Genomic DNA, 21,785 nt, shown 5'->3' on the forward strand with positions numbered 1-21,785 from the left:
GACTGCACAACTGCAGTCCATAGCATTTGCAGGTTCGGGTTCCTTCCTTTTGTTTCCAAGACCCCAAACTAGGACATCAGGCCTCCATCATCCCACCATCCTTCCTCGACAATCCTTAGAAAGGTGGCCCATCTTCCCACACTGGAAGCATACCATTTGTTTTGCCCTGCCCTTCCTGGGTGGCCTGGGTATATCAAGGGTGTACACTGGGGCCTGGGGGAGCATCTGGTCATCAAGGCCCTCCAGGAGGTACAAGAAATAATGGGCACAAGAAGATTGAGGATCGCTTCAGGCTAGACATAAGGAAACACTTTTTTTTACGAGAGTGCTAAGGTTTTCGAATGGACCCCCCACCAGAGGTGGTACAGTCACCCAACCTGGCCATCTTCAAAAAGCGTCTTGACCCCCATCTTGCTGGGGTCATCTGATCCCAGCAGTCTTTCCTGCCCAAGTGCAGGGGGCTGGACCTGATGATCTGTTTCAGTAAACTCCTTTCTATAATATCCTTTAATAAAGTGTACATAGTTGGTATTAGTTACAATTCAAGTTGTGCACAGGACAGCTTTATTTTCACAAGATATTTCATTTTAGAGTTTGATTAAGTGCTTAAGTGATTGAATAAAGTGTATATAGTTGGAATTATTTAATAAAGTATTACTTGAAATTCATGTTGTCCATTGTTTTATATTAGTAAGGCATTTCACTTTACAGATTAATTCGGTGTTTATACTGCTTAATAATAATAATAATAATGTGACAAGTAATGGCTTCTGCTCATCAAGCCCCAGGAAGCCAATAACTGCCATGTTATTATTAAGCGGTCTCAGATGCAGGCAAGCCATTAATTGCATCCTAGATTTCTTGCTAAACTGATAACGGCTTCCCTAGGCTTGATTAGGGGTTTGCTTCATTAGCAAGCAATCTAGGACCCAGGTGATGGTTTCCCTGGGACTGATCCCCTCATCACGCCCAGGGAAGCCATTAATTACTGTATTATTTTTAAGCAGTCTAGGACATGGTTAATGGCTTTCCTGGGCTTGTTCAGGGGCTCAAGCCCAGGAAAGCCATTAATCATGCCCAAGACTGCTTGATAACATGGCAATACCCTGGATCAAGCCTTGGGAAGCCATTAATTGCCACATTAGAAAGCAGTCTTGGATCCAGTTAATGGATTTCCCAAGCTCGATCCCCTGATCAAGCCCAGGGAACCTATTCACTGCATCCTAGACGGCTTAACGTGGCAATTAATGGCTTCTGTGGGCTTAATCCCCTGATCAAACCAAGGGGAAGCCATTAATTACATTAGCATTAATAAGCAAGCCCTGGTTTGGGGTCACTTGTCAATCTTCAGGGAGGGGCAGGAGTTCCAGTACCGTTTGGCCAATTGGGGGGTGGAGGGGAGGGGAGGGGTGGGTGCCCAAAGCTGTGCCGGGACTGCAAAATTGGGAGGCAGCCACCCTGAGTTAGGGAGTTCCCTACTAATGTCCCTTGTCAGCTGCATTTTAAATCATGCCTTGGACTTGCTAATGTTCTCCCTGCACATACTTTTATACTTATCCCTAGTTCTGTGATCAAATTTCCACTTTTTTCTGGGTTTATTTTTCAGTTTCAGCTCACTGAAGTGATCACTGCCTGGTCAGGGTGGTCCCCTGTTGCACTTCCTATTCTTCTATCTCATTGAGATAACTCGCTTCCCTTTAGGATCTTGAACGCAATCATACTGTGGGCACTGTCACCCACATTACCTTCCACCTGCACTTCCTTAACCAATTCCTCCCTGTTTGTCCGTGGTGGGTCAAGAAGAGCTCCCCGCCTCGCTGGACTCTCTACTATCTGAATGAACAAGTTTTCCCCAGCACACTCCAGGAATTGCCTGGGCTGTGTGTGCACTGCTGTGTTTCCCCCCCCAAGCAGATGTCTCAAGAATTAATGTCCTCCATCCCTCCCCCTCAGATCGCTCTCTGCATCTCTCCCTTCGTATATAATAAGTCCCAGTGGTCAGGGCTACAAAAGGCTCCTTCCTGGAGTTCATCCGTGGGGGGCGTTTACCCCATTATTCCTCTCTGGAAAGGAGAGGAATCTCATCTGAAGGGGTCCCATCAGTGTCCCTCCTGCCCTGGTGTTCAGAACTTGTGGATTTCCTGTTAGGGTTTTTTGGATGCCGGGATCCTATAATAGATCCTATGACACCACCAATGATGGAGAGGCCTCCAGCTCCTACTGGTACCCCAATGCCTATGGCGTGTGCTCCAGCCACAGCTGCAGCCACACCTGCACCAATGCCTGCACCAATTGGGAGGGAGGCAATTGCACCTATGCTCACACACATCATGAAGAACTTCTTTTTGTAGTGCTCCTCATAGAGTAAGAAGAAATCCTCCATCATATTTTTCAAATCCGTTTCCAGCATCTCTCTTGCGGCTGAAACCTGGGACTTTTCGTCCGACAGCTCCCTTGAGCAGCTCTGCAGCAATGAATCGCGTTTCTTCTCCAGGTGCTGCCACATCTTGGTGGGATTCATCTTCAGGCACTTGAACATGGATTCAGAGTCTTGCTTCTAAAGAGGGAGGAGAGAGAGAGAGAGAGAGAGAGGGATCTGGCATTAATGGTACAGCATGGGGAATCACGAAGCTCTAACAGAAACACAGCCCAGGTAAACCCCACACCTCAAATTGCACCCTCTGTTGTCCCAGATTTGGGCCCTTCCCAAAACTAACTTCCCATCACCCCTTACCAACAGGCTGCTGTCCATGCCTCCTGCTTGGGACCCTCATGCCCCATCCTGAGCTCCTGTCTGCCCTGTCCTCGATTCCCCCAGCTCTGCCAGCCTGCCGATCTTCTGGCCTATCCCTAGCCACCCCTTCTGCTTTCCCATGGACCCTACAGCTGAACCGGCAGCCCTACACGCTCACCTGCTCCCCAATAAATTCTTCAAATTGCTTCTTGATTCTTTCCTTTGCTTCAATCTGTGGAGAAAAATGGGGAGGTGGATGGGTGTGGATAATTCCTGGAGCCTCACAGGTACATTTGGTGCTTTGGTGGTCTACCAAAATCAAGGTCTGGGTGGACCTGTGTGGCCAGAATATATGTGACCACCCCACCCTAAGAAGTAGAGCTGGCTTCCCAGGCTCAGTGAGAAGGGCCTGGCTAGAAGGGTCTTCTATCAGACAACTTAAAATGGCTTGTAGCACTCTTTCCACATTGTGCACACATGCACACACACACTTATCCAAATCCTTTCTGTATTGGGAGGGCCTTAAAGTGGGCACAGGACTCCAGATGTGGCCTCACCAGCACTGAATAGAGGGGAACAATCACTTCCCTTGACCTACTGGCAACACCCCTACCAACGCAGCCCAGGATGCCGTTAGCCTTCTTGGCACCAAGGGCACACTGCTGGCTCATATTCAGCTTATTGTCCCCTGTCCCCACAGGTCCTTTTCTGCTGAGCTGCTGCCCAGCCAGTCACCTCCAGTCTGTACTGGTGCATGGGATTGCTCCGTCCTAAGTGCAGGACTTTGCCCTTGTCCTTGTTGAACCTCATGACATCCCTTTTGGCCTAATCCTCCAGTTTGACTCGGTCACTATGAATCCTAACACTGCAGGACAGGACATCTACTACTGCCTCCAGCTTCGTGTCATCTGCAGACTTGCTGAGGGTGTACTCTATGCCATCTTCCAAGTTGTTGATGGAGACATTGAACATAACTAGCCCCAGGACAAACCCCTGGGGCTCTCCACTTGATACCGGCTGCCAACTAGACATGGAGCCATTGATTACTACCCTCTGAGCCTGATGCTCCAGCCAGTTTTCTATCCACCTTGCAGTGCATTCATCCAACCAATATTTTCTCAGATTGCCTGCAAGAATGCTGTGGATGATTGCATCAAAACCCTTGCTGAAGTCAAGGTACACCACATCCACAGAGCCAGTCACTGCATCATAGAAGGCAATCAAGTTGGTCAGGCAGGACACTCTCTCCTTCTCCACTCCACAGCTCCCAAAGCATGAGTAGGACAGACGGTGCATGCACATGCACCCTCCCTGCTGCCCACCCCTGAGCCCTGACCCTGGGGCTACCAGGTTCCCACCAATCCAGATCTTAAAAAAAAAAAATTCTCCAATGGCCAAGATATTGCTACAGCCAATGCAATCTGGGACAGTCTTGGGCAATTTGGGACATATGGTCACCCTGTGGATATCCATTGAGCAACTGAAACAGTACATCTTTAAGCATTTCCAAAATAGTTACACCTGGAACTCTGTTCCAGCCACCCCACGCAGGGAATCTGTAGGCTTGAGGATCCCTGTCCTAGCAGCACTGGGAATTGGATCAGGCCCCTGAAGCCTGGGGGGAACCTGTCTCACCTTCCCTATTTACACACATCCCAAGGATATCTGGGGCTGTGTCTTGGTAAGCAGGGAGAACTGGAGTTTCCTGCTGAGCCAGCCATATTCCAGGGTCTCTTTGGGCGCATCTACACAAGATGCTTTAAGACTCTTTAGCTTAAACATAAGGCACATTAGGGTATATGTCTACACATGCATGCTATGAATGCACATTAAAAATGGTGATATAGGGCTAATCGTGCCTAAATTTGATACTTGCAAATGTAGGTAGCAAATGTAGGTTCAAATAGGTAAAGCACATTAAGGAAAACGTAGATGTGTTAAAGCTCACAAACACTGTGTGTTGATGGACGTGGGATTAACTTTAGTCCCAAGTCAGTTGACACAGAGCGTTAATGGACTTTAATGCCTATACATATAGACGTGTGTCTAAGCTCACTTAATGCACATGACGCTAATGCGCAGTAAATTTAGGCACGTTTAAAATGTACGTCTAGACACACCTGCTGTGTTGGAGTACAGAAGTGATACACTTACTGGGGGAAATCTGTCCACAGGAATGAATTTAGATGAATCTGACAGATGATCTAAAGTCCTCCTGTATATGAATTTGCACAAATCCTCTTCCATATTGGCAATACCTGCAACTTAGCACTGATGGTGCATTTTGGAAGGACACATTTCCAGCACCAAGGTTGCTAATAAAAATGTTAGAGCAAATGCCTGAAGACCAGCCCCCTTGCAGGCAGAACCTGTCCTGCCGAAATACTCTGACCCCACCGTTTGTCCGGTCTGCTCTTAGACACTTCCAAGGATGGAGACCCTGCTCCCTCTCTAAGCAATCCCCTCCAGGTCTACATAACTTTCATAGTCAGAAAGTTCTTCCTAATCACCAGCCTACATTTCCTCTGCTACAATTTGAGACCATTACTCTTTGTTCAGTCCCCTGTGGCCATGCAAAACAGTCCATTTCTATCCTCCTTATTACCATGCTTCAGGTATTTGAAGACTGCTATCCAATTGCCCTCAACCATTTCTTCTGCAGACTCATTAATTTAATTTCTTTCAGCCTTTTCTAATAAATTATGTTTCCTAAGTTTCCCTAATATAAAGTAATAATTAACTGTTTATTCCCCACGAGCTGCTTTCCCCCATATTCAGGGGAAGCTGAATCTAGGGGTGGAGATAAATGCAACCGTTGAAGCATTTTGAAGGGCATATACACTTTGAAGCTCTTCAGAAAAGGAGTGTTTCAGGGTGGAGAGACACCTACCCCCTGTCACCTCTCCAGTGGGAGCATTTCAAATAGTATCACCAAGCTGCATAGCTTCTTGGAGGCAGCAGGATGTGGGGCAGAAGAAGTGAGCAGTAAAGCTCTTTTGCCCCTAGTTGCTCCACACTCCCCTGCCAAGGTAAGGGGGCAGAAACCATGTCAATAGGGGCTCTCCTGTCCCATAGCACCCATACCAGAAATATCAAATCTCTGCACACACCCTTGATCTACCTCTGTACATGTCCATTTATCTCTTGCTATCTGTGCACCTAGATCCAGGGCTGGAAGAGGGCCGGGAGCCTGCTTGGCTTTGTGGGGACTGCTCCACACCTTCTTCCTCTGGCTATCAAGAGTTTGTGCACTGAACCAACTTTCCCATGCCTCTCCTCCCCTGGGCTGATGGGTGTCTTCATGTCAAGACAAACATCCACATACAGAATGGCAATCCCGAGCACCCCACAATGTCCAAGCATCTTTCCTCCTCCACACGCTCCAGTGCCCATGGCTCTGACCCTGCAGATACTGCTGCCATGGCTCTGGAAACCCTGCCCCCTTGTCCCTTGAGGTTTGGAAGAGTGAGACCTGTCTGAATCGCTGGTTGTAAATGAGCAGGAATTCATTCATCCTCTCTCTCAGCTCCTCCTCCAGTTCCCTCAGGATATCCTCTTTCTGGGGCTCTTCTCCCATCAGTCTCCCCTTCAAGCGCTGCAGCAAGTCCTGGTATTTTTCCTCCAGCTGCTTCCACATCCCACTCGGCTTCAGCTGCAGGCACCGTTCTTCAGTCTGGGTGTCATGGTCCTGGGTGGAGGGGAGACAGAAATTAGCTTTTGGTGCTCAGGAGATGGTCACCTCCGACAGACACACCGCCCTGCCACTGTCCCCCACTCCTAACGGGCACCCACTGCTGTCCCAGGCCTGGGCCCCACAGACCTGTCCTTTACCCTGCCACTTCCCACAGGCGCCTGCCTCCCTGCCCTCCCGTCCTGGATTACACCTCCAGCCTTGCCACATCTCCCATCTCCGGCACTCCACTCCCTGCTCCTCTAGCTCAGGGCATGCGCCCTTCACTGCCCCAGGGCCCTGCAGCTTGACCTGCAGTCCCACACACTCACCTGCTCCTGAATAAATTCTTCAAACTGCTGCTTGATTCTTCCCTTTGCTTTCAGGTTGGTAGAGTTCTCCATCTGTGCAGGGAAACGGGGAGGGAGGTGGTTATGGGACCACTCCTGGAACCCCCTGCATGCCCCTTCCACAGCAACGTGGGTGACTGGTGCCTCCCAAGTCTGGGGGAGCACCAGTGGGGCATGACCGGGGGGTTTCCCCAGTGGCCAGCCAGTGATGGAGGTGGGGGGGGCACTAGCGCTCTCCGTGCCCCACTACCAGATGGCGTGCTCGCTATCAGGGGGGCACCAGCGCTCTGGGGGGTACACATACCCCCCCGGCGTTTCCCTCCTACACGTCACCTATGCGCAGCAGCAAAGGGGGTATCTTGCCTGGGCTAACTCATTCCATTCTTCTCCCCCTCCCCAACATTTCCCTAGGGGCACTGCACTCCCCTCTTCCGCCTGTGCCCAAGAGACACAGACTATCCAGCCACATAGGGGGAGATCAGGAGGCCTGTTCCTGGACAGGGCATTTTGGGGGCATCTAGTTAAAAGAGTGGGTACAAAATGGGATGCTACTGTGCAATTGGAGTCTCCAACCTGAAGATCGCTAAGGTACTGTTGGATACCACTCTTATCAGAGCTTGAAATTCCTGATTAGCTATTGCTTAAGTAATTGCATTGGTAATGATGGTTTCTTATTCTTTGACTTTACCAGACCCATATAGAATAGGGTAGAAACCTTAGCATTAAACCTTCTTTACTAAAGATTGTCCAGAAGTTATTTTCAGACTCTGGAAACCCTCCAGAGTGGCAAGGCAGATACTTAAAAGTGCAAGTAGCAGTTGTGCCAGTCCTGCCCCTGTCAAACAACTTCATTTGTATACGAAGGAAAAGACCTGAATGGGCAACGCCTGTCTGCTTACACTTCTGTCTCTGCCTCACTGTCCCTTTGCTTGCATCCAGGCCTGGGAGGGGCACTTGCCTGGACTGTGGGGAGGGCATGCCCCAATCTCTCCCTTTCCACCACCAGCTCCTTTTTGGTCCTGAAGAGCATCTTGATTTCTAAACAGACATCCATGTATGGAATGGCAATCCTTAGCACCCCACTATGTCCAAGCATTCATCCTGCTCCACATACCCTAGTGCCCATGGCTCTGACCCTGAAGATGCTGCTTCAATGGTTCTGGTCACCTCTACCCCTTTGACCCAGCCTGCCATGGCCTGAGTGCATCACTCCTGAGGGTTGGCAAAGACACAGACCTGCCTGAATCGTTGTCTGTAGGTGTGCAAGAATTCCTCACTGCTCTCTCTCAGCTCCTGCTCTAGCTTCCCCAGGGTGTCCTCTTTCTGGGGCTCCTCTCCCATCATCTTGCCCTGGCAGTGCTGCAGCAAGTCATGGTATTTTCTCTCCAGGCGGTGCTGCAGCTCATTGGGCTCCACCTGGAGGCACTGCTCCTCAGTCTGTGTGTCATGGTCCTGGTTGCAGGTGGGGAGACAAAGATTAGTCTTGGAGTCTGGGCAGCTTGAGGGGCTGTTGAAGCCTTTCATGGAGGTATAAGGGTCTTTCAGCATCCCTGAACCACAGCCCACTACCCATTGCGCCATTACCACTCATCCCTGATACTCCCTGGGTGCATCTACACATGCATTAATGTGCTTTTCCTAAAGCACATTAAAATTTAGTACATCCAATGTGAGGGACTAAATGAATGCACATTAGGTTGTGCTAATGCGCAGTAGTGCAAGGACACACTTTTTAGGTGATGCATTAATGTGTAGACATTTATTCTACGGTGTATTTGGGGCGCTTGTGCATGTGATGACTTGTGCATGTACACATGATGAACATCACCATGGCTAGCATAAGGGTGTAACCATGTACACGTGCACAAGGTTTTGTTGTCTCAAACTGTCCCACATTGCTGCAATTTTCAGACTACCTCCCAATGTATTTTAGTTGGATCATGGCAAATTGTCCCACTGTGGACAAAAACATCTGTCCGGTGTACATGTCATGTGCAGGTCAACTCACCAAATTATGTGTCCTGAGCCCCCTTGCCCACCAGGTGTCACTACAATTCACAGGTTATATCAGGGGTGTAGGTGTAGGGTCGGGTTATATTGGGTCATTTGCAGGTAGTCAGTATAATGAATGTTTTGGCCCACCAGGTGTAGCTGCTGAGCCCGACATGGATCAATCTTCTGCTGACCTCCTTTTTTCAGTTCATTAATTAAATAAATTAAGGGCGACAGACTGAGACGCCGTGCAAAAAAACCCCTGTTGCATATACAAGCGCCCCATTGCTGAACAACAGAAATAGGGAAAGACACAAAATCACTGATACGGTTAACTAAAACACACAAGTTAGATTTTCTGCTGGACGACTTGTTCCCCACAAAGGGATGAACTAACTCTACCAGAAGTCTTACAAGTGTAGCTTGCATTTTGTCCCTGCTGGGAAGTGACACCTTTCGTCCAGGCTGCAGTTTAATGAGCATCTTAAGGAATTAGACAATCTTCTACCTACATTGACATTCCCCGATACTTACTGGGCACATCCACATGAGATGCTAGATGCAGAGTTGATTAATTCTATGGCACATTAGCGTGTCACAGTAAAAGCTGTGCTACTGTGCTAATGTGCAGTAGAATTAGTCTACTGCACATTAGTGTCACTTAAAAGGCACGTGCTGGTGCTACTGGGTAGTAGTACCGGTTACTACTCATTTTGTTAGTTCCTACTATTACAGGTACTCAACTTAATGTGCAGTAAGCAAGGTGCATTAATGCACACGTGGGTGTGCCCACTGGCTTACAAATTTAGGTGACTTTTTGCACAAACTTGGCATTTCAACCCAGGGAGAGACAGTATTTGCTACATAGCTAGATATACATGAACCATCAATTTTAGCAAATGACCTCACTCCTCCCAAAATTTCCCCAGTAGTTGGCAAGCAAAGCAAAATGAAAAGAGCGGCGACTGCACAGCAGGAGAAGAGAGTTAGTGATTTACCTGGTGCAAATCTGGCATGACTTCACAAGTGTCAATGGCTTCAATATCTAATTTGTACTCAGAAATCTATATTTCCTTACAAACTGTATATCTATCGAGGCCTTCAGCCCCACATAGCATGAGTACGTGCTGGGGGCCAGCTGGCTAAGCAACAGCTCTACTGAAAAGGAGCTATGGGTTACAGTGGACAAGAAGCTGAATATAAGCTCTTGTTGCAAAGAAGGCTAACGGTGTACTAGGCAGCATTAGTAGGATCATTGCCAGCAGATCAAGGGATTCAGCCCCAGTGAGGCCCTGTCTAGAGTACTGTGTCTACTTTTGCACCCCCAGCATGGAAGGGATGTAGACAAATGGGAGACTATGCAGCAGAGGGCAATGAAAATGGTTCAGAGGCTGGAACACATGATTTGTGAGGAGAGGCTGAGGGACCTGGGCTGATTTAGTCCAGAGAAAAGAAAACTGTGGAGGGATTTAATAGCAGCCTTCAACTCCCTGACGGTGGTCCCAAAGAGGATGGAGATGAGCTGTTCTCAGTGGTGGCAGATGACAGAACAAGGAGCAATGGGCTCAAGTTGCAGCAAAGAAAGTTTGATATTAGGCAAAACTCTCACTGGGAAGGTAGTTATACACTGGAACAGGTTACCAAGAGAAATAGTGGAATTTCCAACCTTTGAGGTTTTTAAGACCCAGGTAGTCAAAGCCTTGCTTGGGATGATCTAGTTGAGGACAGTCCTGCTTGGAGCATGGGGTGGACTAGATGATCTCCTGAGGTCCCTTCCAACCCTCATTTTCTATGCTTCTACATTTTGGGGTGCTACAAGGCCTATCTTAGAGTTGGCAGGGTGGTAGGAAATTCATCCTATTCTCTTTTTTCTGGGTAACTGTTCCTTGTATTTCAGTGCCCCTTTGGGTTTTTTTGAAACCGATGACCTAACTTTGGCAAGCAAGCCAGCACAACCCAGGCCCAGCCCCACTACCCCTACGTCCATTGCCATTCCTTTTGTGACTGCCACACAAATAAAAATGCCCACACTTGGCAATGACACGCAGTCTAGCCCAAAGGCCACACCAATAGTTTTGAACTTCGCATCAATGATTTTAAGAAATTCCTTCTCCATAGCTTCTAGCACTTGATCTAGCTCTCTTATGGAGGACTATTTCTCAGACTCTTCTCCAGTCATGTCCAGTAGCATTTCCACAACTGCAAGTATTTATACTTCATGAGCTGCTGTATTTTACTGGGTGTCAAAACCATCACCATAGCATGGACTGGATTTCACATTAAAAAAGGGATAGACCACAGAAAGGAAAGGAAGTGGGATGGAAGGCAAGGAAGGCCAGTCTGAGAGCAGATTAAGCATGGCCAGAACAAGACCATGTGCCAGTACCCTTATTTCTGACCTGCAGCTCTTTGCCTCCCACCCTCTGCTCTCCCCCAGGCCTGATGGTGACCCTCGATCATGGTGATCTAGAAACATGGGCCCCTGCTAACCCAGCCATGGGCTCATTCACACCTCTGACATGGCCCCTGAGCCCAAACATGCACAACCTCCAAACTTACCTGTGCATTAAGAAATTCAGCAAATTCTTTCTTGGCCCCTTTAGTCAACACCCTGTTGGCAGAGAAGACAGCATCCTGTGGGCAGAAGAGTGGGTCTACCATGTTGCTGGAGCCCCAGGAACACCCTCCCACTCTCCCCAATGCAGCCAGCTCCATCATTTCATGAAAACCATCCCCTGCCCGACCACTCTCCAGCTGCCCATCCCTCTCCTCCCCCTTCCCAAGGCATGCAAGCCACATTCCCAACACCCAAATTAAGGGTTCCTGTCTCTACCTGCACTTTCCTGGAGTCCACATCAGCTACTAATGAAAAACAGGCCCCCCAAACACAAGATGTAGGAGGCAGAGGGTGACCCCACCTTCTGCACTGGGTTTCCCTTTGGTCTGAGAACAAGGGTTTAGAGAATAAGTCTGCATCACTTCTCCTCCCCCATGTGTCTGCATGTCTCCTTTTCTTACTGCCAGTTCACCAAGATGCAACCACCACCCAAAGGCCTGGAAACGAGGGGCTCATATACTAACCTCCCTGGCAGTGACTAGGTCTGTGCAACTGCTTTTTTTTGAGTGACTGCTCCGCGGCCACCTCTTTCCACCTAAACTGAATAGCGTCTCAACACAATGGCTTTACAGACCTGTTTCCCCTCCTACATTGTCCTTGTTTGTAGCAGCAAATTTGTGTCCAAAATGAGAGCCCCTCATGCAAGATTTTATGGACACTAGACTACACATGCACCAGCATTTTTGCATGCAATCTCAATTTCTTCCTTGGGTTTTGGAAAGCAAGGCCAAGAGAACAGAAGCGGCACAGGAGAGACCGAATGGCAGGAGGGCCATATTCAGAGTGGAATTATTGCGTTAAGGGAAGTATTTGGTTCCCAGGGACCTTGGGGCACTACATAGTGACCCCACCGATTCTGAATTCACTCCTCCTGGGCAAAATCAAACCAAAACCCAACAAGGTGCATGACCCTGAGCACATCCCTGTTCTGATGCCAATCGTGCCTACACTCATGACATCCTTGGGGGTGGCCTTCACTTCCCACAGAGCCATGAGCAGTGTGTGCAGACCTTCAGGGTAGCAAAGCAGCCAGACCTTATACTTTTCCCTATAGAGCACCAGGGAAGCCTCTTGCTTCCTTGCAGACTCCTGCTCCAGCTCCTCCAGGATGGCCTGTTTTTGGGAGTCATCACCCAGCAGCTCCTTCCGGCAGCCCTGCAACAGCTCCTGGTGTTTCTTCTTCAGTTGCTGCTGCATCTCGCCGGGTGTCACCTGCAGGCACTCGACCTCAGCCTAGGAACCACAGTCCAGATGACCATGTGTGAGAGAGAGACACACAGAGAAGGGGGTGGCAAATAGGGATGATGATCAGCATGCTGGGGGACCTGGGAGTCCCCTCACATACACACAGGGCATGGGTTAGGGGTTGGTCCAAGCTGGGGGTGGGGGTGCTGGGCTGCAGGGCCCCCCAGTGAATCTCCATCCACTTCTGCTCACACCTGCTCCAACACTGCCTCTCATTTCCAACCCACACCTAACTTACCTGCCCGAGGACAAACTTTTCCAGTTCCTTCATGGTGTTTCCAGCTGCCTTCCTGTTGGCAGACAACACGGCCTCCTGTGGGCAGAGGAGGGGATAATGGTGGAGGGTGCTCATGGGACCACCGTGCACCTGCTGCTTCCACGATTGACATTGCCCCCATATGATGAAAACGAAACACCTGCCTGACACCTCAATGGTGCCCCACCTCTACAACTATCCCCCCACCCCATATATCCTTTGGGACAAGCCTCCTCCCCTCCCATCCCCTGATGCACTGCAGCCACACTCCCACCACCCAAATGAAGGGAACCTGTAGCTTGCCCAGGACTCCCTGCGGCCCCTGGGTCCTGCAGCATGGTGTCTATACATATTTATCCACCTCAGAGACAGCTGATGAAAGGAGATGGTTTTCCAGCCTCCCACACACTGACTGGGTCTGTGCAATTGCTCTTCATTGAGTGACTGCTCTATGGCCACCTCTTGGCATCTAAATTGCACTGCTCCTCGACACAATGGCTTTAAAAACTGTTTTCCCTTATAACGTGGGTGCAAACTTGCTGCTCCAAACAAGGGCAATATGAAAACTACTCATGCAAGGTTTCATATGTATTAGACTACACATACATTTGTACATGCAATCCCCATTTCTTCTTTGGGTTTTGGAAACCGAGGCCCAGTGAATAGGACTATCATAGGAGAGCTGGAGAGCAAGCAGGTCTGTATTCTGAGGGACTTCATAGGGGTCAAGGAAGTATTTAGTACCCAGTGACTTTGGGTGATGCCCCAGAACCCAAATTCATTCATCCTGGGACAAATCAAACCAAAACATAAGCAGGCAAACACCTGACCCCATCTCTGCTCTGATGGCAATTATGCCTGTACTCATGCCATCCTTGGGGTGGCCGCTCCTTCTCACAGGGCCATGCACAATGCACAGAGCCCTTCAAGGTAGCAAAGGAACCAGACCTTATACTTGTTCCTATAGAGCAGCAGGGAAGCCTCCTGCATCTTAGCAGACTCCTGCTCCAGCTCCTCCAGGGCCACTTTTTTCTGGAAGTCGTCACCCAGCAGCTCCTCCCGGCAGCCCTGCAACAACTCTTGGTGTTTCTCCTTCAGCTGTTGCTGCATCTCGCCGGGTGTCACCTGCAGGCACTTGACCTCAGCCTGGGAATCACAGCCAGATGAGCATGAGAGAGAGAAAGGAAGACCGAGAAGGGGATGGCAAACAGGGAGGGTCAGCATACAACCAAATGCCCCCCTGAGTCCCTGCACTGTCCTGTCCCGATGCTGCCCCCACTCTACGTTTGCTATCCCAGCTGGTGGCTCCTACCAGCTCTGACACTCCCCTCCGTCCCAACCCACCCAGCTTACCTGCTCGAGGAAAAATTGTTCCATTTTTTTTATGGCATTTCCAGATGCCTTCCTGTTGGCAGACAACACGGCCTTCTGTGGGCAGAGGAGGGGATAATGACGGTGGGTGTTCATGGGACCACCGTGCAGTCGGGGGCCCCAGGAGCACCCTGCTGCTTCCACCATGATTTATGTTGCCCCACAATGAAAACCATGCACCTGCCTGACACCTCCTGCTGCCCCCCAGGATCCTTCAAGTGCCTCCCACCCCATATATCCTTCAGGACAAGGCCCCTCTCCTGCTCGTCTCATCCCCCCATGCGCTGCAGCCACTCTCCCTCCACCCAAATGAAGGGGATCTGTTGCTTGCCTAGGCGTTGCTGTAGCCCCTAGTCCCTGCAGCATGGCACATGTACGTATTTATGCACCTCAGAGGCAAGTGAGGAAAGGAGATGCTTTTCCATCCTCCCAAACAGTGACTTGAGCTCTGTTGAGGCCTTGCAACTGCTTTATTGAGTTAGTGCTGCATGGCCACCTCTTCCCATCTAAGTTGCAGGGCTTCTCAACACAATGGCATTACAAAACTGCATTGCCTCATAACTTTGCTGCAATGCTGCTGCTATAAAGAAGGGGAAAATGGGAGCCCCCCATGCAAGGTTTTATAGGTACTAGACTGTACACACACCAGCACTTTTACATGCAATCCCCATTTCTTTCCTGGCTTTTGGAAACCACTGCCCAGTGAACCAGACTGGCATTGGAGAGATGGAGAGCAAGGAAGGCTGTATCCTGAAGGACATTATTGGGGTGAGGGAGGTACTTGATTCCCAGTGACCTTGGGTTACTACATAGCAGGGTAGGTACAAATCAAGATTAATTTTTTTTTTAAATCAGATTTTTTAATTCAAATGAGATTTTTTGATTTATCATTTTTTAATTTTTTTGGTAAGATGCCTTTAAAAAAAACCCTATATAAAGATACTTTTCATTTCAGATATGTTAAAGCTCAATGGAATAAGGATGATAAATTCTTGTTATATACTATTTCAGACAATATAGTCAGGAAACCTTTTCAGAAAAGTTTTCTAAATATGTCACATATTCACTCATCCTGGGTGAAATCAAACCAGAGCACAAGCAGCTGCAAACCCTGACCCATCCCTGCTCTGATGCTAATCGGGGTTGCAGTATGACATCCGTGGGGTGGGCACCCCTTCCCACAGTGCCATGCACAGTGAGCAGAGCCCTTAAAGGTAGCAAAGAAGCCAGACCTTATACTTTTCTCCATAGACCAGCAAGAAAGCCTCCTGCATCCTTGCAGACTCCTGCTCCAGCTCCTCCAGGATGGCCTGTTTTTGGGAGTCGTCACCCAGCAGCCCCTCCCGGCAGCCCTGCAACAGCTCTTGGCGTTTCTTCTTCAGCTGTCGCTGCATCTCGCTGGGCATCACCTGCAGGCACTCGACCTCAGCCTGGGAACCACAGTGCAGATGACCATGAGAGAGAGACAGAGAAGGAGGAGGCAAATAGGGATGATGCTCAGCATGCCGGGGGACCTGGGAGTCCCTTCACATACACACCTCTTCCAGTGCCCCTCTCTTCCCTCCCCTCTAGTTCACCCCTGCCTCCTTGCACCTTCCTGGCTTGATGCTGCCCCCACTCCATGCTTGGTCCCTGCTATCCCAGCCGCTGGCTCCTACCAGCTCTGGCACGGCCCCTCATTCCCGACCCGCTCCCAGCTTACTTGCTCTAGAAGAAATTGTTCCATTTTCTTGATGGCATCTTTGGATGCCTTCCTGTTGGCAGACAACACGGCCTCCTGTGGGCAGAGGAGGGGATAACGAGGGTGGGTGTTCATGGGACCACCGTGCAGTCGGGGGCCCAGGAGCACCCTGCTGCTTCCACCATGATTTATGGTGCCCCCACAATGAAAACCATGCACCTGCCTGACACCTCCTGCTGCCCCCCAGGATCCTTCAACTGCCTCCCACCCCATATATCCTTTGGGACAAGCCTCCTCTACTCCATGGCCACCTCTTTTCATCTAACTTGCATGGCTCCTTAACACAGTGAGTTTTCTTAACTTTGGTACAAACTTGCTGCTATAAGCATGGGCAGAATAGGAGCCCCGCATGCAAGGTTTTATAGGCACTGGACTACGCATGAGAGGAGGGCTGTATGTTGAAAGACATTATTGGGGTCAGGGAGGTATAGAAGCATAACATCCTAGCAAGAAAGAGTTGGAAAGGACCTCAAGATATCATTGAGTCCAACCTCCTGCTCTGGGCATGAATATCACTGAGATCAAATGATCCCAGCTAGGTGTCTGTCCAATTTCCTTTTGAAGACTTCCAAGGCTGGGGACTGCACCACCTTCTTGGGGAGGCTAGTCCAGAGTCTGGTCAGCCTTACCAGAAAGGAGTTCTTCCTTGCATTAAACCTGAAACCATCCTCTAACATTTATGGCCCTTGCTCCTTGTCCTCCCCTGGGGGTCAATACACAGTGACCCCTCTAGTCCTGAATTCAGTCATCCTGGGCTAAATCAAGTCAAAATATAAGGAGATGCACAAGCTTAAACTCATCACTGCTCTCATGGCAATCGTGGCTGCACTCATTGCAACCTTGGGGGTGGCCACCCCTTCCAACAGGGACATGCACAGAGCACAGAGCCCTTCAAGATAGCAAAGCAGAAAGACCTTATACTTGTTCCTATAGAGCAGCAGGGAAGCCTCCTGCATCCTTGCAGACTCCTGCTCCAGCTCCTCCAGGATGGCCTGTTTCTGGGAGTCGTCACCCAGCAGCTCCTCCCGGCTGCCCTGCAACAGCTCTTGGTGTTTCTTCTTCAGTCGCTGCTGCATCTCGCCGGGTGTCACCTGCAGGCACTCGACCTCAGCCTGGGAACCACAGTGCAGGTGACCATGAGAGAGAGCGAGAAAGAAAGACGGAGAAGGGGATGGCAAAGAGGGAGGATGGCATGCGGGGGAACCTGGGTGTCCTTGCACATCTCTTCCCAAGCCTCTCACTGCCCTCCCACCTTGTCCACCCCTGACTCCCTGCACCTTCCTGTCCTGCTAATGGCCTCCACTCCAGGTTTGCTCCTCACTATCCCAGCCAGCTGCTCCCATCAGCTCTGGCGCGGCCCCTCATTCCCAACCCCCCGCTGACCTGCTCCAGGAGAAATTGTTCCATTTTCTTGATGGCATCTCCCAATGCCTTCCTGTTGGCAGACAACATGGCCTCCTGTGGGCAGAGAAGGGGATAATGATGGTGGGTGTTCATCGGACCACCGTGCATTGGGGGGGGACCCAGGAGCACTTGGTTGTTTCCGCCATGATTTACATTGCCCCACTACCGTGAAAACCACGCACCTGCCTGAGACCTCACTGGTGTCCTGAACCTCCAACATCTCCCTCTCACTTCATATATCCTTTGGGACAAGCCCCCTTGCATGCATCTCCCTTCCCCCCATGCACTGCAGACACATGCCCACCACCTTAAGGAAGGGAATCTGTTGCTTCCTTAGGATTTCCTGTAGCCCCCCTAGTCCCTGCAACATGGTGCATAGACGCATAGTTATCCACCTCCGAGCTAACTGAAGAAAGAAGATGGTTTTTGCAGCCTCCCAGGTAGTGACCAGGCCAGTGCAACTGCTCTTTATTGAGCGAGTGCTCCACAGCCACCTCTTGCCACTTAAATTGAAAGGCTCCTCCAAACAATGCATACAAAACTGGTTTTGCTTTGGTGCACACTCACTGCTGCAAGGAAGCACAAACTGAGAGCCCTTCATGCAAGGCTTTATAAGCCCTATAATATGCTTGCAAGTGGACTTTTACATGCAATCCCCGTTTCTTGCTTGGGATTTGGAAACCAACACCCAGTGAATCAGACAGTAATAGGAAAGATGGAGTGCAAGGAGGGCTCCATCCTGAGGGACATTATTGAGGTTGTGCAGGGAGGTATTTGGCCTAGGGTTGCTACATAGTGACCCCACTGATACTGAAATCACTCATCCTGGGGTAGATCAGGCCTGACCAGAAGCAGGCGTACTCCAGCCTTGCTCTGATGGCAACCATGGTTGGACTCATGACATCCTTGGGGTAGCCACCCCTTCCTACAGGGCCAGGAAAACTGCACAGAGACCTTCAAGATAGTAAAGGAACCAGACCTTATACTTTTTTCCATAGACCAGCAAGGCAGCCTCCTTCTTCCTTGCAGTCTCCTGCTCCAGCTCCTCCAGGATGGCCTGTTTTTGGGAGTCATCACCCATCAGCTCCTTCCGGCAGCCCTGCAACAGCTCTTGGCTTTTCTCCTTCAGTCGCTGCTGCATCTCGCCGGGCGTCACCTGCAGGCACTCGACCTCAGCCTGGGAACCACAGTGCAGATGACCATGAGAGACAGAGAAGAGGGTGGCAAATAGGGATGATGCTCATCATGCTGGGGGACCTGGGAGTCCCTTCACATACACACCTCTTCCAGTGCCCCTCTCTTCCCTCCCCTCTAGTTCACCCCTGCCTCCTTGCACCTTCCTGGCTTGATGCTGCCCCCACTCCATGCTTGGTCCCTGCTATCCCAGCCGCTGGCTCCTACCAGCTCTGGCACAGCCCCTCATTCCCGACCCGCTCCCAGCTTACTTGCTCTAGAAGAAATTGTTCCATTTTCTTGATGGCATCTTTGGATGCCTTCCTGTTGGCAGACAACACGGCCTCCTGTGGGCAGAGGAGGGGATAACGAGGGTGGGTGTTCATGGGACCACCGTGCAGTCGGGGGCCCAGGAGCACCCTGCTGCTTCCACCATGATTTATGGTGCCCCCACAATGAAAACCATGCACCTGCCTGAAACCTCCTGCTGCCCCGCAGGATCCTTCAAGTGCCTCCCACCCCATATATCCTTTGGGACAAGCCTCCTCTCCTCCATGGCCACCTCTTTTCATCTAAATTGCATGGCTCCTTAACACAGTGGGTTTTCATAACTTTGGTGCAAACTTGCTGCTATAGACATGGGCAGACTAGGAGCCCCGCATGCAAGGTTTTATAGGCACTGGACTACGCATGAGAGGAGGGCTGTATGTTGAAAGACATTACTGGGGTCAGGGAGGTATAGAAGCATAACATCCTAGCAAGAAAGGGTTGGAAAGGACCTCAAGATATCATTGAGTCCAACCTCCTGCTCTGGGCATGAACATCACTGAGATCAAATGATCCCAGCTAGGTGTCTGTCCAATTTCCTTTTGAAGACTTCCAAGGCTGGGGACTGCACCACCTTCTTGGGGAGGCTAGTCCAGAGTCTGGTCAGCCTTACCAGAAAGGAGTTCTTCCTTGCATTAAACCTGAAACCATCCTCTAACATTTATGGCCCTTGCTCCTTGTCCTCCCCTGGGGGTCAATACACAGTGACCCCTCTAGTCCTGAATTCAGTCATCCTGGGCTAAATCAAGTCAAAATTTAAGGAGATGCACAAGATTAAACTCATCGCTGCTCTCATGGCAATCGTGGCTGCACTCATTGCAACCTTGGGGGTGGCCACCCCTTCCAACAGGGACATGCACAGGGCACAGAGCCCTTCAAGATAGCAAAGCAGAAAGACCTTATACTTGTTCCTATAGAGCAGCAGGGAAGCCTCCTGCATCCTTGCAGACTCCTGCTCCAGCTCCTCCAGGATGGCCTGTTTTTGGGAGTCGTCACCCATCAGCTCCTTCCAGCAGCCCTGCAACAGCTCTTGGCGTTTCTCCTTCAGTCGCTGCTGCATCTCGCTGGGCGTCACCTGCAGGCACTCGACCTCAGCCTGGGAACCACAGTGCAGGTGACCATGAGAGAGAGACAGAGAAGGAGGAGGCAAATAGGGATGATGCTCAGCATGCCGGGGGACCTGGGAGTCCCTTCACATACACACCTCTTCCAGTGCCCCTCTCTTCCCTCCCCTCTAGTTCACCCCTGCCTCCTTGCACCTTCCTGGCTTGATGCTGCCCCCACTCCATGCTTGGTCCCTGCTATCCCAGCCGCTGGCTCCTACCAGCTCTGGCACAGCCCCTCATTCCCGACCCGCTCCCAGCTTACTTGCTCTAGAAGAAATTGTTCCATTTTCTTGATGGCATCTTTGGATGCCTTCCTGTTGGCAGACGACACGGCCTCCTGTGGGCAGAGGAGGGGATAACGAGGGTGGGTGTTCATGGGACCACCGTGCAGTCGGGGGCCCAGGAGCACCCTGCTGCTTCCACCATGATTTATGGTGCCCCCACAATGAAAACCATGCACCTGCCTGACACCTCCTGCTGCCCCCCAGGATCCTTCAGCTGCCTCCCATCCCATATACCCTTTGGGACAAGCCTCCTCTCCTGTTTCTCCCCTTCCCCCCATGCACTGCAGCCACACTACCCCCACCCACCCACCCAAATGAAGGGAATCTGTTGCTTGCTTTGGATTTCCTGTAGCCACCTAGTTCATGAAAAATGACATGTTTTGATCCACTTGAGAGGCAACTTTAGGAAAGAGATGGTTTTCCAGCCTCCCCGGCAGCGACTAGGCCTGTGAAATTGCTTTTTAGTGGGTGACCATCCCATGGCCACCTCTTAATATTATAAGGTTGGGTGGGATCTGCCTCTTGATGCCTGGATGGTGCCCACCATATTTTTTTGCCTACCCGAGTGTGCAGCACTCCTTGAGGAAGCAACGCATTGATACCTTGTAGTTCTCCTCATAGGTCACCATAAACTCCTCCTTCTTCTTCGTCAGGTCCTTGTCTAGCTGCTCAAGGGCGCCCTGTTTTTGTGTGTTTTTTTTACCCTGCAACTCCTCCTGGCAAAGCTGCACTAAGTCCTGGCATTTTCTTCTCAGACGCAGCTCTATCACACTGGGTGCTATAGGAAGGCACTGGGAGTCAGCCTGGGATTTGCAGTGAAGATGACAATAAGAGAGACAGAAGGTGTGTCTACTTGTGGTTCGACATGCACCTAAACTTAACGCGCATTTGCCCAATGAGCATTAAGGCGATCTAGGTGCGCGTCTACATGTGCACCCATAAAGTGGGTGTCAAATTTATGTACAAGCTCGTTAACTACCCGTCAAGAATGACATTCTCCACCCCACCTGCTTTACCTCCCCCTGCCTAGCTCCCCTCCCTCCCTGCCTGCTGCCACCCCCTCCCTGCTGGCTGTCCTGGCGGGTGGTGGGGACAGGTGGTGGTGGGGTACTGCCACCCTAAACGCCCCCACCCTTCACCCTCAAGCAGGGCGGCATGGGGAAGCCTCACGTTTGCCACTGCCACAAAACTTCCCCAGTGGCGGCTCCAACTTGGGCCCGTGCAACCTGAGCTGTGCAGCCAATCACCACCTGCCCTCTTGGTGCTGCATGCACAGTTGGCCAAAAGCATTACGGACAGACAGACAGACACAGACGGACAGCCTAAGCCCTTTATATAGAGAGAATACCTAATCACATCAGCGAATGTGTAGATGTGCTAATGCATGTTAACACGGGTGAGCAGACTGACTGAAGTTAGCCCCAAGTCCATGACCACACACTGCGCTCGTGTGCATTAGTGCTCCTACATATTCACCAATGTGATTTAGCTACTTGCACATAAATCTGATACCTT

The 21,785-nt window shown here is 50.4% G+C and overlaps 2 protein-coding genes across 2 annotated transcripts; both read right to left on the bottom strand.

Moving 5' to 3' along the window:
- Nucleotides 1–489: 489 nt before the first annotated feature.
- Nucleotides 490–14,288, bottom strand: LOC132243206 (golgin subfamily A member 6-like protein 24). Its single transcript, XM_059731462.1, has 10 exons — nt 14,218–14,288; nt 13,813–14,010; nt 12,847–12,921; nt 12,399–12,596; nt 11,306–11,380; nt 7,991–8,206; nt 6,737–6,808; nt 6,207–6,422; nt 2,913–2,966; nt 490–2,557 (listed from the first exon to the last, which is right to left on the bottom strand). Exons 1-10 carry the CDS (start codon nt 14,239–14,241, stop codon nt 2,054–2,056), a joined length of 1,632 nt encoding a protein of 543 aa, XP_059587445.1. The 5' UTR covers nt 14,242–14,288; the 3' UTR covers nt 490–2,053.
- A 1,155-nt stretch (nt 14,289–15,443) lies between these two features.
- Nucleotides 15,444–20,362, bottom strand: LOC132251474 (inner centromere protein-like). Its single transcript, XM_059731304.1, has 8 exons — nt 20,249–20,362; nt 19,779–19,976; nt 18,826–18,900; nt 18,360–18,557; nt 17,360–17,434; nt 16,891–17,088; nt 15,938–16,012; nt 15,444–15,665 (listed from the first exon to the last, which is right to left on the bottom strand). The coding sequence occupies exons 1-8, from the start codon at nt 20,360–20,362 to the stop codon at nt 15,444–15,446; spliced, it is 1,155 nt and encodes a 384-aa protein (XP_059587287.1).
- Between the last annotated feature and the right edge of the window lie 1,423 nt (nt 20,363–21,785).

This window comes from Alligator mississippiensis, chromosome 7 (genome assembly GCF_030867095.1).
Source record: "Alligator mississippiensis isolate rAllMis1 chromosome 7, rAllMis1, whole genome shotgun sequence".
NCBI lineage: Eukaryota > Metazoa > Chordata > Crocodylia > Alligatoridae > Alligator > Alligator mississippiensis.